Source organism: Pinus tabuliformis, chromosome 7 (assembly GCF_031772625.1).
Source record: "Pinus tabuliformis cultivar Carrire ecotype Pingquan chromosome 7, CPIR1, whole genome shotgun sequence".
NCBI lineage: Eukaryota > Viridiplantae > Streptophyta > Pinopsida > Pinales > Pinaceae > Pinus > Pinus tabuliformis.
In genome coordinates, this window is record NC_142293.1 from 152271970 (window position 1) to 152287273 (window position 15304).

General features: G+C 36.8%; 1 protein-coding gene across 1 annotated transcript in view; it reads right to left on the bottom strand.

Annotated features, from left to right (window-relative positions):
- The window catches only part of LOC149246313 (protein kinase STUNTED-like), a 51499-nt gene that overhangs the window by 25227 nt on the left and 10968 nt on the right, over positions 1–15304 (bottom strand). Inside the window, exons 2-8 of the mRNA XM_089440541.1 lie at positions 7131–7557; positions 6754–7002; positions 6422–6582; positions 6193–6269; positions 5954–6101; positions 5702–5851; positions 5325–5495 (exon numbers count right to left, since the gene is read on the bottom strand). Coding sequence (XP_089296667.1) covers positions 5325–5495; positions 5702–5851; positions 5954–6101; positions 6193–6269; positions 6422–6582; positions 6754–7002; positions 7131–7557 — 1383 coding nt within the window. The remainder of the gene's footprint in view (positions 1–5324; positions 5496–5701; positions 5852–5953; positions 6102–6192; positions 6270–6421; positions 6583–6753; positions 7003–7130; positions 7558–15304) is intronic.

Consider the following 15304-nt stretch of genomic DNA (forward strand, 5'->3'; position numbering starts at 1 on the left):
CATGGCGAATATTTTACTCAATTATAAAATCTTGTAAGAACTTGGCAAGTCTTTCACTAAATAATAAAACTTTGTAAAGTCCTAGTGAATTTTAGCATTGTGAACTCTTAGAGAATTTTTTGAAGAAGTATAAAACCATATATGATAAGAGCCACATGGTGGCAATATCACTATCTTTTTTCACATTTCCACGACATGGAACTTGTCTATAAAATTATAAAAAAACCAACCAGGAACAGGAACAACTCAAATGCTTTGTGAGAGCTAGTCTAGAAAAAAGCAACAAATAACATGTCGGCAGAATTGTTCATCGGTGAGCCGCTATTTCGTGGGCAATCTGTAAAGGAGCAGTTGGATATCATATTTCCAAATCCGGGAAAGCCTTTCCCATCCCTCACAAGATTTGTTAAAAATGTTGGGTGTCTAGAAGGTGTGGATTTGCTGAAACAAATGTTACAAGTGGATGGAAACAAAAGAATAACAGCTAATGAAGCTTTGCAACATCCATACTTTCAGTCCTACAGGACTATAAACAGCTGCCATAAAGATTAAAAATGGAAATCAGCTACAAATCTCTTGATGACAACACTATCAAGATAGAGGCCGATGCTCTCTTAAAGACAGAGCTGCTGGAAATGGAAGCAGGTGCTATGAAGCTGACACTAGTAAAAGATGGGACAGCACAGATTCCCATAGTGCATCCCACTTGGGACAATCAGTTTTTTGATGTTTTGCAGATTGGGTTACAGTCTTGCAACTTGTTTTGGATTTGTCACCAACCTGATGTTTTGCTTCTAATTTATTTTCATCTGGTGATAAACAAAGTGTCAATCTTTTCTCAGGATAAAATAGTATTCTTTACAGACATATTAACTTGGCTGAAAAGTCCAGGACAATATGAACAGGACAGCTTCCAGGTTTTTTTGAAGATTTCTCCTATCAATTTACTGTCGGAGGGTTTTCTGTGATTTCTTGCACTTCTGAAATTTAATCAAATTTCTACTTGAAATAAAAGTTCAGAAGAGACTATATCACTAATGTTAAACACACATAATTGAGAAGCCGATATGAAGCATTGTTTTTTTGGGTGTGTTACAACTTTGGTGACCATGTAGCTCAGTCATTGCATGTTCAGTTTGTAACTCCACCTTGAAAGAGTGAAATGTGTGGTGTAGGATAAGAAGCTCTCTGTTAAGGCGCAATTGTTTTTCCCCAAAATTCTAATATCTAGATTCTATCTTGTTCATGTCTGTGTCAGGTGATGTTTCTTTTCATGTGCATGTGTTTAGTCAGATATAAAATACTCAAGTTCTCACCAGCCTGGGCTACAGTGGCCATTCTGATGATCTATTTCATACTCATTGCATTTTTCTAATAAAATGACATTATATTCATTTAAATTATGTGATTGAAATAGGGATACAAGAGCTTATTTGTATTTGAAGGTCTATAAGGCAGAGTATAAGCTCACACCAATCCTTGTTATTCTCTGCAAGAGAAAATCAGTTTCTATTTCACTCCTCAATAACACTGACTAAATCTCAGTTTGAAAATCAGTTAAATTAAGAAGACTAAATCCCAGTTTGAAAATCAGTTAAATTTAGATGAAATTACTCATTCAAAATCATTTGGATGAGGAAATTGTCAAATAATTGTAAGTTGTCGTCTTAGAGAACATGAAGGGAGCACATTCGTCATATTCTACCAACTGCAACATACCTACCTTCAATGCACTCTCTGTAAGGACCATAACGGGAGAAAATGTGGACCCATGTACAAATTTTTACTGCCTCAGGGTTTGTTTCGTCCTGTGACTACTAGGTTCGTTAGTCCTTCACATAACTCTCCAACAAAATGAATCCAAGAGTGGAATATAGACTCTTTACACGCAATTTATTTTCTAGAAAGTCTATACAGAGAAATGAAAGTTGCAAGTATAAGAATTATGCTTCAAAAATGAATTTTCTTGTGTAGTGAGCTATACCAAGGGTATGCTTTTGCAAAGTTTTATAACAGAAAAATTTGTCAAGAGGAATTTATTAAGGAAATCTCTTGTTAGAAATGAAATCCAGTTGAGTTGAGATAAAGTCCATAGTTACAAAGAAGTATTGTTGTGGAAAGCAATTCCACTATGACATTCCTGTACATTTTAATACAATATAAAAGGAAATTGATGTGATTTCCAAGCTACTTGAATCCATTGAACACAGAGAGAATCAGTTGAGAACTGATGAATGAACATGGAAATCGATGTAATTCCTAAGCTACTTGAATCCATTTTGAACACAGAGAGAATCAATTGAGAACTGATGAATGAACATGAGATGAAGCAAAAGGACACTATCATTAAGCTAGTCGACCCTGAAATTGAAGAAAATGATCATGTCAAACAAATCTACTAGTAGTGTACTAATAACGGTAAAATCGACTTGCAAGAAGAAAGTAACTTAAATACCACATTTGTTGGAAAATGAAATCAATCAAAAAATGTTCTAACCAGAGATGAAGTTGATTCAAATGAAAGAAGTTCAAATCAGGGTGAGGTGAACCCAATAAATGAGATGTCGATAATCCCAGGAAAAATCAACTAGCAACAATGAAGGAAATCGATTGAAAATAATTAGTTAATTCCATTGTTAAGATTTCAACTTGGATATCATTTGTTGCCCAGGTACATTCTCTTGGAGAAATCGACCTGCATGTTAGGATGTAAATAAGTTCCAATTAAACAGAACATTTTTATTTGAGGGGAATTGAGGTCCAAAAGAGCAGAGTTCTTGGCAGAGGAACAATATAACTGCAAACACCCATTCAATATCTATGACTGTAGATTGAAGTTCTGCAACCTTGGAAGCACTATTGAGTACTTAACCAGATCTGTAGAATCATTGGTACTTTATTAGATTTGATATGCAATACAATGCTTGATTCGCCTTGATTCCCATTTATTCTGTTTAATTTCTGCATACTGATTCCTACTGATACCGTTCCAACTGCTTGAAACAATAACATTTTCAAAAGGTCTCTTTCACTCTCACTTCAATTAGAACAGTACCCCTTTCTCTACTACATTCATGCACATATGCTTACATTTCCAATTCTGCAGATTGGTTTTCATGAAATTAACCAATACTTGTTTTGCATCTAACGAATTCACATAACTAAACAAAGCACTGAAAATATCACCAAAACTGAGTGGCCTCTCTAGTATTACAAGAAGATTTATTCAAAAGAAACAAGAAGTTATTTTAAACTACCCTAGAACAAGTCCATGTGGATGCTTATTTATGACATGCCACAATGCTGTCCATCAAAATATTTTCCTAAAAACTGTCTCTATATTGGGTTTCAATGGTAGGAGTTTTAGAGTTTTCCCTGATGATGACTTGATTTTAAAATAACTTACTTACTTGGGACCATTCACCCTTAATTTTAGAGGTGGCCGTGGTAGAGGAGGCAGGCACTCATCTAACAGTCGAAAGCCCTTTACAAAGGGGAATGGTACCAGCATAGAGAAGAAACACAGACGGTTTGAAGAGGATGATGGATCTACCAAAGATGAACGATCAAATAAGGTCCAAAAGCTGGAAAATGATGGTGAATTATAGGCATCTGAGACTTCCAAAGCTGCTGAGGATAATTAAGCACCTCAGATGATTCAGCAGACCATGCCATACGCTTTATTTTTTTTTATTGATTATAGCTTTATTTTCTTGAACAAATTTTGGGTTTCATATTGTATTTCTTGCCTTTTCTTTTTTCCCTACAAAAGGTGTAGGCTTTTGAAGTTAGAGATGTAGGATAGTTTTAATGTTTTGGATTTGAAGGCTGAATTTTTTAAGGTGTAATGTTATAGAACAGCTTTGCAATTACCTGAACTCGAGAAGCAGCGTTTCATGGCAATAAAAAATTGCCAAAATATAAATACTATATAATTATAAGTTGAGCTCATATATTTGCAAAATCTGTTAGATTCTTACAATTATTATTCTTTTAGTGATGAGATTAGTATGTTGTTAAGTCAGCAGAATGGTACCTGTCTCTTCATGTTATTATGTAGCAAAATGGTACCATGGAAGGAATATGACCCACGAACATATAGTGGTGGAATTTTACACAACCTAAACCATTCTTATTGAATTTTGTGGATATTGTCATGATTATGGCTTGGTAATTAAATAAAAAGGAATTAGGTTCAGTCCTTTACAATAAGTGATGAATATGCACATTAGTATGGTGACAAGGTCTTTAGTTATTGCTATTGTTAACCATAAATCCTTCCATCGATGGAAACATTTCTATGGATGAAAAGTGAAAATGCAGTGTGGTGTGTGCTGTGATATCCTTGAAGATGAATAAATGCATTCTACTGTGTAGCTTTTAACTTTTGATTCTCATTAATACCATAGTATTCACCAGTACACCTTTGCATTGTCTTCTGTGATATTCAACCTGAATCTTGAAAACCCTGCATCTGTTCATTCCTGATATTATGCAATAAAAATTGCTAGTGTTATAAATGAAATTTGAAAATTAGACATGGCTACTCTGTTTTAATAGTTGGTGAATGCTAACCATTAACTATTTGAACCCTTGGTCCTTTTGTTAGACCAAAAACGCATCAGGCATGGCCCTTATGGCGCATCAAAGAAGGATCTCAAGCTTCAGCACATTTGATCCATTTGATCAATCAACCTGGCATCCATGAGAACTGGTTAGTAGTGGGTAGTTCTTTCTACGGTTCTCTCCACCACTTCTGAATTGACAATATAGTAGCATTACCAAAAAGTTACTCTTCTTGGTACTTGTCTACCCAGAGCAGTGTAATGAACACCGTAGATCCATTTTCACTATTTACATGAGATTGACAGTAAAAAGTAGAAATGTGGACACGACACTGAAAAAATCAGCATGCGAACAAAAGATGCCAACTAGTCAAACATTGCTCAGATCTGCAGCCAAGATAATGGAGTACTGAAATCTTGATCTTCCTTTCCGCCCATGAGCTTGCTTCTAACTTCAAGGAATGCTTTAACGAAGTCAATGTTATTGTTCAATCCCCTAGTTTTCATACAATCCTTAGCTATTCTTTGAGGTCTAGCATAATACGTCACATTCCTGGCCATATAAGAATATGAAACCACTGTGGCCATGGGAAACTTATAAAGCAACCATAAACAAATGTATTGCTGGCAACAAAACTCACTTCTTTTAATCTTGAATTAAAAGCTTGATGAATTGCTACATCGGCGCAGTTCGTAATCTTCCAAAGAATTGTTTGTTGGCAAAATGCCCACACTATGATCTGTGCTACTAAGTGATACCGTATCATCATCCACCCCAAGCATGGCAAGGGTGAGATGGGTTTGTATATCATGCCCCCCCTGATTTTCTACAATGTCATCCTCATCTGAAGTATCCATATCCTTGATCATTGTATTCTGGCACCACGCCCAGTCAGTCCTCTCATCTTCTCCTTGTAGTAGTTTTAAAATCTGCCATTAATCATATCTTGGTATTAAAGAGTAAGCAGAGATGAACAGATGTGGTTAACATAGAGTGTTTTATAGCTAAAAGAAAATGTAAGAGAAATTGCACCCTAAAGTAATTTTTGCAGGTAAAGAATACCCTCAAAAAACACACGAGGTAGTAAAAACAAGCCCCTGAAGCATATAGAAATGAATAGAGGAAGATAAATTACTCGGCTCTTGCAAGGACGGTAATGAGATGTTTCCCTTAGACAAAGCGTAGCAGCAAGCATCATTCTATGCATTTCATTTGTATCATAAACATTTTGCAAACATTTGTCAGCAAGACTTTCCATATTCCCATCCTGTAAGAGTGGTCTTGCCTGGTTTCAACATTTACAGAAGGTTAAACATGAGCCCCTAATAAGGATAATCAATATAAATAAACATGAAGAAGAGAGTCAACTGTAAAAACCAGGACTTACCCACATAATCAGGCTTTCTTGACCCTTGGGACTTGCTGTATCAATTGGCTTCCTTCCAGTTATTAGCTCAAGAAGGACCACACCAAATGCATACACATCCGTCTTCTCATTAACCTTTCCATAAACAAAGTATTCTGGAGCAAGATACCTGTCAAACTACAATCACAATTAGTGAATTTACAAATTGGATAGCTTTAATCTGAAAATGGCCAATCGAAACTGGGAAGATGCTTACATACCCAAATGTTCCTAAAACATCGCTGCAAGTGATATATGAAGATGTTGGTGCCCACCTTGCTAGCCCAAAATCTGACAACTATTATAATAACACGCACATTAATTCTGTTGAAATTTTTCATTAGTGCAGAATTCCAAGTTTCAGTTTACAAGTCTAGATCACTAAGATCTCTTCAAATACTGAATTGTGCAATTTAGTCTTGATTCTTCTTGCAGTAAAAAGATTTATACCTGTGGTTCAAACTCTTTAGAAAGCAAGATATTGGAAGACTTTACATCTCCATGAATGACAGATTGAGAAAAGCCATTATGCAAGTAATCTAATGCTTCAGCAACTCCTACAGCCACTTTTAATCGCACTTTCCAAGGAAGTATTGGCTTTTCCTCTCCTCCTGAAAAATATATACATAGTCAATAGCTAGGACTATAATCAAATCTCAGAAAAGAGAAAATGAAAGACCCTGCCATACAATACATAACACTATGATGCTTAAAACGTACTACTGCTTAATATTTCTACACGATTTCATGATTCTTAAAATGCAATACTATTGAGTATATACCATGGAGATTCTCTTCAAGGTTTCCTCTGGATACAAAATTATACACCAGAAGGCGGTTAAGGCCTTCTGCACAGTAACCGATAAGTGTAATGACATGGTTGTGCTTCAATAGAGTAAGAATCTGAACTTCAGAAAGAAGCTCTTGCTCTGTTTTGGATGATGAATTCAAGATTTTGACTGCCACCGATTGTCCATCAGGAAGAAATCCTCTGTACACCTTACTGCAGCCTCCTCTTCCTATAAAATTCCCTGCAAGAATAAGGATGTTACATAATTGAATTGAGTTCACAAGGTTAATATACATTTCAAGGGAAATTTCCCATTCAAAACAGAAGCACAGAAATGAAAAACTCCATGAGGAAAACTACAAATGCAACCTGTTGAAAAACCAGAAGTAGCAGATTGCAACTCCTGATATGTAAAATGCCTGCAGGTTTTACTTTGACAAAGGAACTCTAATCTCCTTGCCAAACAATTTTCTTCTCGATCAGAATCATTCTGCTGACTGCAAGGAAACCCTTCTTCTTTAGAGCATGCTTCAATTGGTGCTACCTCATTTGAAGACCGAGCTTCATGTTCATAGTTGCAAACCTTCTGCATAATCTGTCCTTTCAAATGAAGCTCTCCAGTTGCCTGTGTAAGCCTATTTGGCAACTGTAGTGCCCATTCAACTACAGATGTTTGTTTTGATGTACACTGTGGAGTAGGAAGCTTGGTCAGTGAATCGGCTCCACGTAAGAGGGGCCATCCAGGTACTGATTCTCCTTTCTCTGTAATCAGTCCCGAAGTCGCCCTTTTGGGAACCTTTTGGTTAAGAACTACCCACTACTAACCAGTTCTCATGGATGCCATAACAAAAGGGAGAAGCATGCCAAGGAAAATGGCATGAGTAAAGAAGAAATTGAAAAGGAGATTTATGAGTTGAAGGAGAGATTCAACATAGTCAAAATGAGGCTTGAAAGAGAATACCAAAGGTAGAGATGGGACCTAAGGAAGAAGGCCAAATTACTTGTCAGAAAAAAGGTTTTAAGAGGAAGCCCCCTAAAGCTAGAAAGCTAGGGAGGAAGATGAAGCACCTGTTGAGCCTAAAGTTGAATTAGTTCACTATTTTGAACCAGAGCAGGGAATAGTCCTTGATGATGAGGAAGATGTTGAAGAGAGACTATCAGAGAGTCTCATGGACTGCATAAAGAGTTCAAATCAACATATGGATTTGTTGATAGAAGATATGGTGGAAAAAGCATCATAACAGTAGAGGGAGCTCCACAAAGAGGATGTCGATGAGACAATAAATGAAAGTCTCATGGGAGGTTAGCTAGAAGTGCTCGTAACATATATACCATATGGGGCTAAAGAGCTTGGTGATTATGATACTGATGCTATGTGTATAGATGCAGATGATAAGGATTTTCGAGAGGGACAATCATTCATAGTTGTCATAAGAATAGAAGAAAGAGAAGGAGTACCTTCCTAAAGCATGGAAGGAAGACAAAATTTGATGTTGGAGGCATCAGAAGAGGCCAGGTAACCTTTTATTTTTAAAATTGGTGAATTTTATGTGAATGCATGCTTTGCATGTGAGGAGAATGGACAACTGGTCCAAAAGGAGAACGAGAGCACTAAATTGATCCAAGAAATCCAAATTGAGGTAGTAGATGCTAGACAATCCTCAAGGAAGGATGAGTTTCCAAAAGGAAAAAACAATGCATAATGAAGCCAAGATAACCTTGCAAGCAATTTTCAGAAGTGACCATGGATCCTAGCAGCCATGTGAAAGATGGATAACAAAACCAAGTTTATGTTAAGACAAGGAAGGAGGCAAAATTATCCCTCAAATGTCATTAAGGAGGAGGCCTTGAACAATCAAAGAATGCATCTATAAGAGAGAAATTGTAGAAGAGGGGATGAACAACATCATGATGCAATGTTCTTTAGAGATCGGTTGATCAATCCAAGGTTTAAGGATTGGCTTAAGTAACATTGTTCAAAGAATGCAATCAATAAGACAAAGGTGTCGAGCTTATTGCTGCAACTGGAGAGCTTGGTTCAACAACAAGAATTATGAATGTTGGCACCCAAGGTATAGTACAATTAACCACAAAGAGAGACTCATTGTACTTAGTTGTAATATATAGACTGTTGTATAGACACTCTATATAACAGTGCAATTTGTCTTATAGCTTTACTAATTCTTTAGCAACAGTGCAATTTGTCTTCTTACCCTCCACAAGTCTTAACAATCAATTCTTCAATTATATGTTTAGCACCCTTCACTTGAAGATAGGATAATTCTTCCCATCAAGCTTAACATTGGGTAGAGGGATGCTTTAAGATGAAGCTATCCTCCCCCTTGCTCAACAATTCTCTACAGATCTCAGAACAGAACCAAAGGTAATCTCAGGAACAGCGTACTATACTACTATGACAAAGAACCACAATTCTGAAAGAAACATCAGTTTGGTTAGGATCTTCAAACAGCTACCAAGGAATCAAGCAAATGCTGCTCTGCAATTCCAAGACTTCAAGTATCCAGATGCATTGCATTGCTCTATGGCACATCAATGCAATTAATTAAGCATAGAAATAACATCTCTATGTAGCGGCACTTAAAATATTACAAAAGGTGATCATTCACTGAGGTACATTCCAAAAAATATATAATTATTGTTGCCACATCATCCAGATTTAGAATAATAATCTATTGGAATGGACACATTGATAAAAATTCCATTCTTGAGTTTGGGTTTGAGTTATTTCTTCCTCTAACTACTCTCCAAAGCTAACTATTCAAACCAAGTCACCCTTCAATGACATACAACTCACAAGGTTCTCAAAGGCAGAAAAATCAAAAGCGTATAACAGTTAATATGTCCTTTACTGCTCCATTTTCAGGTGAAAGATTCTCAGTAATATAAACAGATCTTCCAATAGTCAACATGTAACAACAACCAAGAAAATATAGGAATCCACCAATAAACTATAATGCAAGGTCTTTTTTCTCTTTTTGAAAGGTTTCCATGAAAAACTTGTTCAAATTCATTTGTAGAGTAAGCACATAAAACGTTAATGTAATTAACCTTGAGCATGGAACATAATTCTTCTTAATCTCCATGATATTCAAGAATCAAACTCCAATGGCAGCATTGGCTTCAACACGTCTTCCTTTTATCCCTTCAAAGCTGCCATGGGTCATGATGGCTTGATCAAGGATCGCATGCTCTTAAGACCAACAGTCTATACATAATTAGACTACAATCTATACAACAGTCTATACAGACACTGTGTTCAATCCAGATTTTGATTACAAACACCATTGGCCATACGGTATCTCTAATTTTTCACATCATTGAGGTCATCAGTATCTCCAGTTTCAAACAGCATTCAGGCCACATTTGCTTCAAAGTGCTTACAAGTATTGTCAAACGGAAGTACATTCTAAATTTACTCATATTACACTTGAGAACTAGAACACATACCGCTTGAGAAGAGAGCTGCTGCCGCTTCAAGTACCTCAAGCTCAAACTAGTCTGTTGTTCTTTCTTGCATCAAAAGAACTGAGTACAATAAGAAACAAGTTCCATGAGTATAAAATCAACAAATACAAATGAATATTACATTTTTTATCATCACCCAACGAACAAGAACCAAACAAAACTCAAGTCTAAGGGAAGGTTTATCAACTTGATGTCGAAAGAAGTACCATGAACAGGTATACCCCATCTTCCGGAAAGCAATTGCAATCCCTGAGAAAAGAAATCATCTTATTATCTACCACAGTACAGACTATCGACATCTGAGACAAAAATTCATTCCCAAGTAGTCCAAAGCACCTCATAGCAGTTTCTCTATTACAAATCAGACAATATTAATACAACAGATTTCTTGCCTCGAAAACTTTTCAAAAGGTCTATACAAAACTTGAACTACAGTCTATACAGACACTGTGTTCAATCCAGATTTTGATTACAAACACCATTAAGGCCATACGGTATCTCCAATTTTTCACATCATTGAGGTCATCAGTATCTCCAGTTTCAAACAACATTCAGGCCACATTTGATATAAATAGTGCTAACTGACCCATGACTCAGGCAAGAAAACACCCAATTCCCCCACTCAACCCTATGAACCAGCCCATACTTGGCAACATGACTATAACTCTCCCTCTCACCATAAAAGACATTTGAGACAATTGTACCGAGATCAAGCTGAATGAAAAATATGAACAATACAACAATCATTGCCGGCACCAACTGCTCTGGCCCTTATCACCGCAAGAAACAATATGACGTACTGTGCCAAAGAAGCACAACATATTCAGCGAATTGAAATTTGAAATTAACCTATCATCTGATAAAATAACCCTGAAAATAAAAATGACCGCGTATTTTGACCTTAAACACCCAAGAACACATCTGGATTGCACAAAAATGAGCACAATCTACAGCTATAAGAAAGCTAACAGAATGAAAGGGAAAACCAAAGGAAAAAGAAACAGACATTTAACGAAATAGGCGTGATATAAGCAACAGATAAAACAGCAATGACCAGAAAGTTACGGCAAAAATGGTGCAGAAATATTATTTAAACCAACACGAACAATACATGGGAATCAGAAGCAGGAAGTTGCCTTCTCCATCACAATATTCATCTTGGGATACTGGCAGACTGCAAACATCCAAATGCTGTAATATTTAGGGTAAGTACTGATAACTTTCCAGATCAACAACACAACAAAAGGTAGGACACAGACAATCATAAAAAGAGTAAGCAGATCACGGCTACTTATCCCATGCTTGAATATCAGCAGAGTTAATATACCTTTTACACGAACATGAGAATAAAGGGGCCTAATTTCTCGCGCTCAGCCAACTGTTGTTGTTGCTGCTGCAATGGCATGAGCCGTTCAAATCCAAGAAACAATGGATACCGAAACCAGAGAAGAATAAGCGGATTGAAATCTGAAAATGCAAGAATATCCCACCGAAACTGCTGCTGCTAGATTTGTGAACTAGCATGAAAAAACCTATTTCAAAACCATTTTTATACAGGGACCCAGGGAGCCATATACACCAAAACAGCGGGCTGAATCCGTCAAAACAGGGAGCCGCCCTGGCTCCGCCCTCCATTTCAAAATAAATCTAACATGCCATGACCAAATCAACCCTCACAAACCACTCCCTGGACCAAATCGACCCTCACAAACCACTCCCAAACCAGAAAATCCAAACTGTAAATCAAAATGGGGGCGATTTTGATCAAATACGATTCCGCAAATATCAAAATGGGGCTATTTTGATCAAATACCATTCGGTTAGTTTATCCGCCCTAGGCTAAAATAAAAAAATAAATTAATTTTTAAATAAAATATGGGCTAATTATATAAAAAAAAAATTATTATTTTAATTAAAAATTCGCCCCATTAAAATATAAAAAGCCTTAAATTTCGCCTTTGGGCGATTATTCGCCCCTAAAATTAACCTTGAGGATAGTGCACGGAATATAGTTTTTTGTGTATAAATTTTAGAGCCGAACGAGGAAACATTGACACGTGACACATCGTACAAGTTTGCTCTACTGAATTAGTCCATAATTAGGTCATTGTGAGAGAGTGGGCATAATGTTGTGTTGAAGAATCCAAATCGGGTCAAGCTTGTGGCATTGGAAAGAAGACTCAGAGGGATACTATATAATCGAAGATCACATATTGGAGATTTGAAATCACAGAGATACATCAGTTTAAATATCGTGCTCCTAGAAGACAAGAAAAACTAGATCAAGTGTTGTCAAGGGGTGCAAAGGACTAGACTTTCTAGGGCAGCAAAGAGAAAGGTGTGGAAAAATGATGCAGCAGAGGTAAGTTATAGGTAAGTATCTTCTGTATATGTATGCTCATCTCTTAATTTAATTAGGTTCTCTATATTCTAATTTTGTTGTTTTTGTTTAGCACTGACATATGTTCTGCAGGATGAGGTAAGTTTTGCTAATATCATGTCATGGGTATTTCCTTGAAGACTTTTTGTAGCTATTATATATTCATCAAGAGAAGAATCAATGCATAATCTAATGCTATGAAGAGTGATAAAGGGTCGCATGACAAGAGCGGCGATCGAGGTGCATAACAACAACAAGAAGTTTTCCACAAGAAGTCTTCAAGTGGGAAGCACTGCATACAATCATTGTAAAAGTATCATTGTACAGAGTCATTGTAGAAGTTGTACAAGTGTCTATCTACCAAGAGTTGAAGAGGCAGTGTCGGGAGGTCTAGGATCATCATTAAATGGTTGTGTCATAGTTGGGGTTATGGTCTAGTGTGTCTTCTTCTTCTACATCATTCTATATCATTGTAAAGTGGACCATTTTCCTTGGTATGGGAGTCCATTCTTCTTTTATTCTTCTATAGGGTGGTAGGGTGGTGCTAGGCTAGTGCATGAAGTCACCAATAGGTTCAAGCCTGTGAAAACTTTAGGGTGGTAGGGTGGTGCTAGCATGAGTTTTAGCTCATTCGGTGTTGGGGCATCCATTTAGTTGACTACTGAGGAATCTTGGGCGTTGGAGCGTCCATCTAGTGGTAGCTAGAGAAGAATTATTTTCTAGAATTCTAGGAAGTTGTTGCTTTCATTTTAGTTGGGGCTGAAGATTAAATAATTTATTAGAAAATCATTTTGTGGTTTTTGACCTAGAGGGGCTTTTCCACCTAAAATCTTTGTGCCTCTTGTGTTCTTTTACTTACTGTTATTATTGCATAAATGTTAATAATAATTGAAGAATAACTACTTCTCTGAAAAGAATTAAAATGCTAATTGCGAAGGAATACTGATTCACCCCCCTGTCTTAGGATATTGCAGCTTTGATATCTTGTAACACTTCATCAATACATTCAAATCCATCTTCAAAGCTAAAAGTTAACAAAAAATTGTCTTTCAGAACATCCCATTTTGCGGTTCCATGTCGCAGTTCCATTTCTAGAAACCAGTCCATTGGAATCGTATCCAAAGTTTGCAAAATATATGAACCCATTCTGGCTATGGTTCTTCTCCCCATTCTTTCATCCATCGAGCCAGATGCTCACACGGATCATCCTTCGTTGTCTATTTCTCTATAATGTGGGTATTTTCATACTGAAATCATAACTTCATCATCTATCGATATTCCTTCCAGTCTAAAAAGTTGTTCTTATGCATACCCCACCATCTGGAAGATGTAGCTCTCAATGTGAGGTCTAACACTTGGAATCGATGTTCCACCTGTACATCTCTTTCAAATTTATTGAGAAATAAATTAAAATCTTCTAAACCATCATAATGTGGTAAGTTTCATACCTCAGTGGATACACATGGAGAGACTTTGTAAGCATGTTGTATTACAATGATGATACCTCGTGCAACCTGTTTTTCCAGTGTTTGAGTTCTTCGTCTAAATCTGAATTGCAAGAGCTATCCTTCTCCCACATAATTCACCCATTCGTTGTAGGGTTGATGATCTTGGTGGATATTGGTGTCCACCAACCAATTCCACTTGTAGCCTCACCATTGTTTCTTTTAGTTTTTCAATTTCCTTAATTGTCGCACAATTTACTAGTTTTAGCAGTTTTTTGGGTCCTAAACTTCCGGAGCCATTTTGAGGCCCTAAACGACATTTTTTTGGTAATCTACCACCAACGATGTTTTATGTAAAATCATTTTTCTGTTGTAGTCCTTGGAGATATCTTTCCAATGGGTTATCATGCACGTCAAATGGAGATAATATGACCAAGTCACGTTCCTGAGAAATTGGATGTCCAACTCACCCCCATAGGGCTCATAAACGCTTGGTGTTACATCTCCTCGAGTTAGGGTTTTGGTTGTTTAGGGTTTTCTCTTATTATTCAACAATAAAAAGGCCCTTGCACCTCATTGTAACGCAGTTTAGAGGCATGTAGCCACCACATCTCTTCTCAGATATAAGCTACCATCACCCGATCTAGTCCTATTTCCATTCTGTTTGTAAGCATATTTCAGTATTTGATATTAATGAAATGAAGTGTTATTTCTACTGCATCATTGTATTTACGGTTATATCTATAATTTGTGGCATTCCTATTTAAATTTGCATCAGTGGTATTAGAGCAGTCTGATATTTCTCTATTTTTCTTTGCATGTCCCCAATGAGGTCAAGATATAAGGAGTTAGGGCTTGAACTGGTTGAACCTTTGCAAGACCAACCTCACAAATCCTGACGGCTTCCCATGGTGGATGAAAAGAAAGACAAGGGGGTAGGAGATCCTATCAAAATATTGCTCGAGGAAGCCCTCAAGCAACAAAGGAATGTGAATATGGACAACTTTTCCGAGATCCCTTAGCGGCTACCCAAGGGCGATGCATCTACTTCCGATAGCTACTCTGGAAGAACCACACCCTTTAAGGTACAAGTTAATTTTGACATTCCCATATTTGAGGGTCAGATAGATGTAGATGTTGTAGATAAATGGTTGAATGTGCTACAAGGATATTTTCCGTTCATGATTTTCCAGTCGGGAAAATATCACGTTTGCACTTCTCAAAGTAGCTCC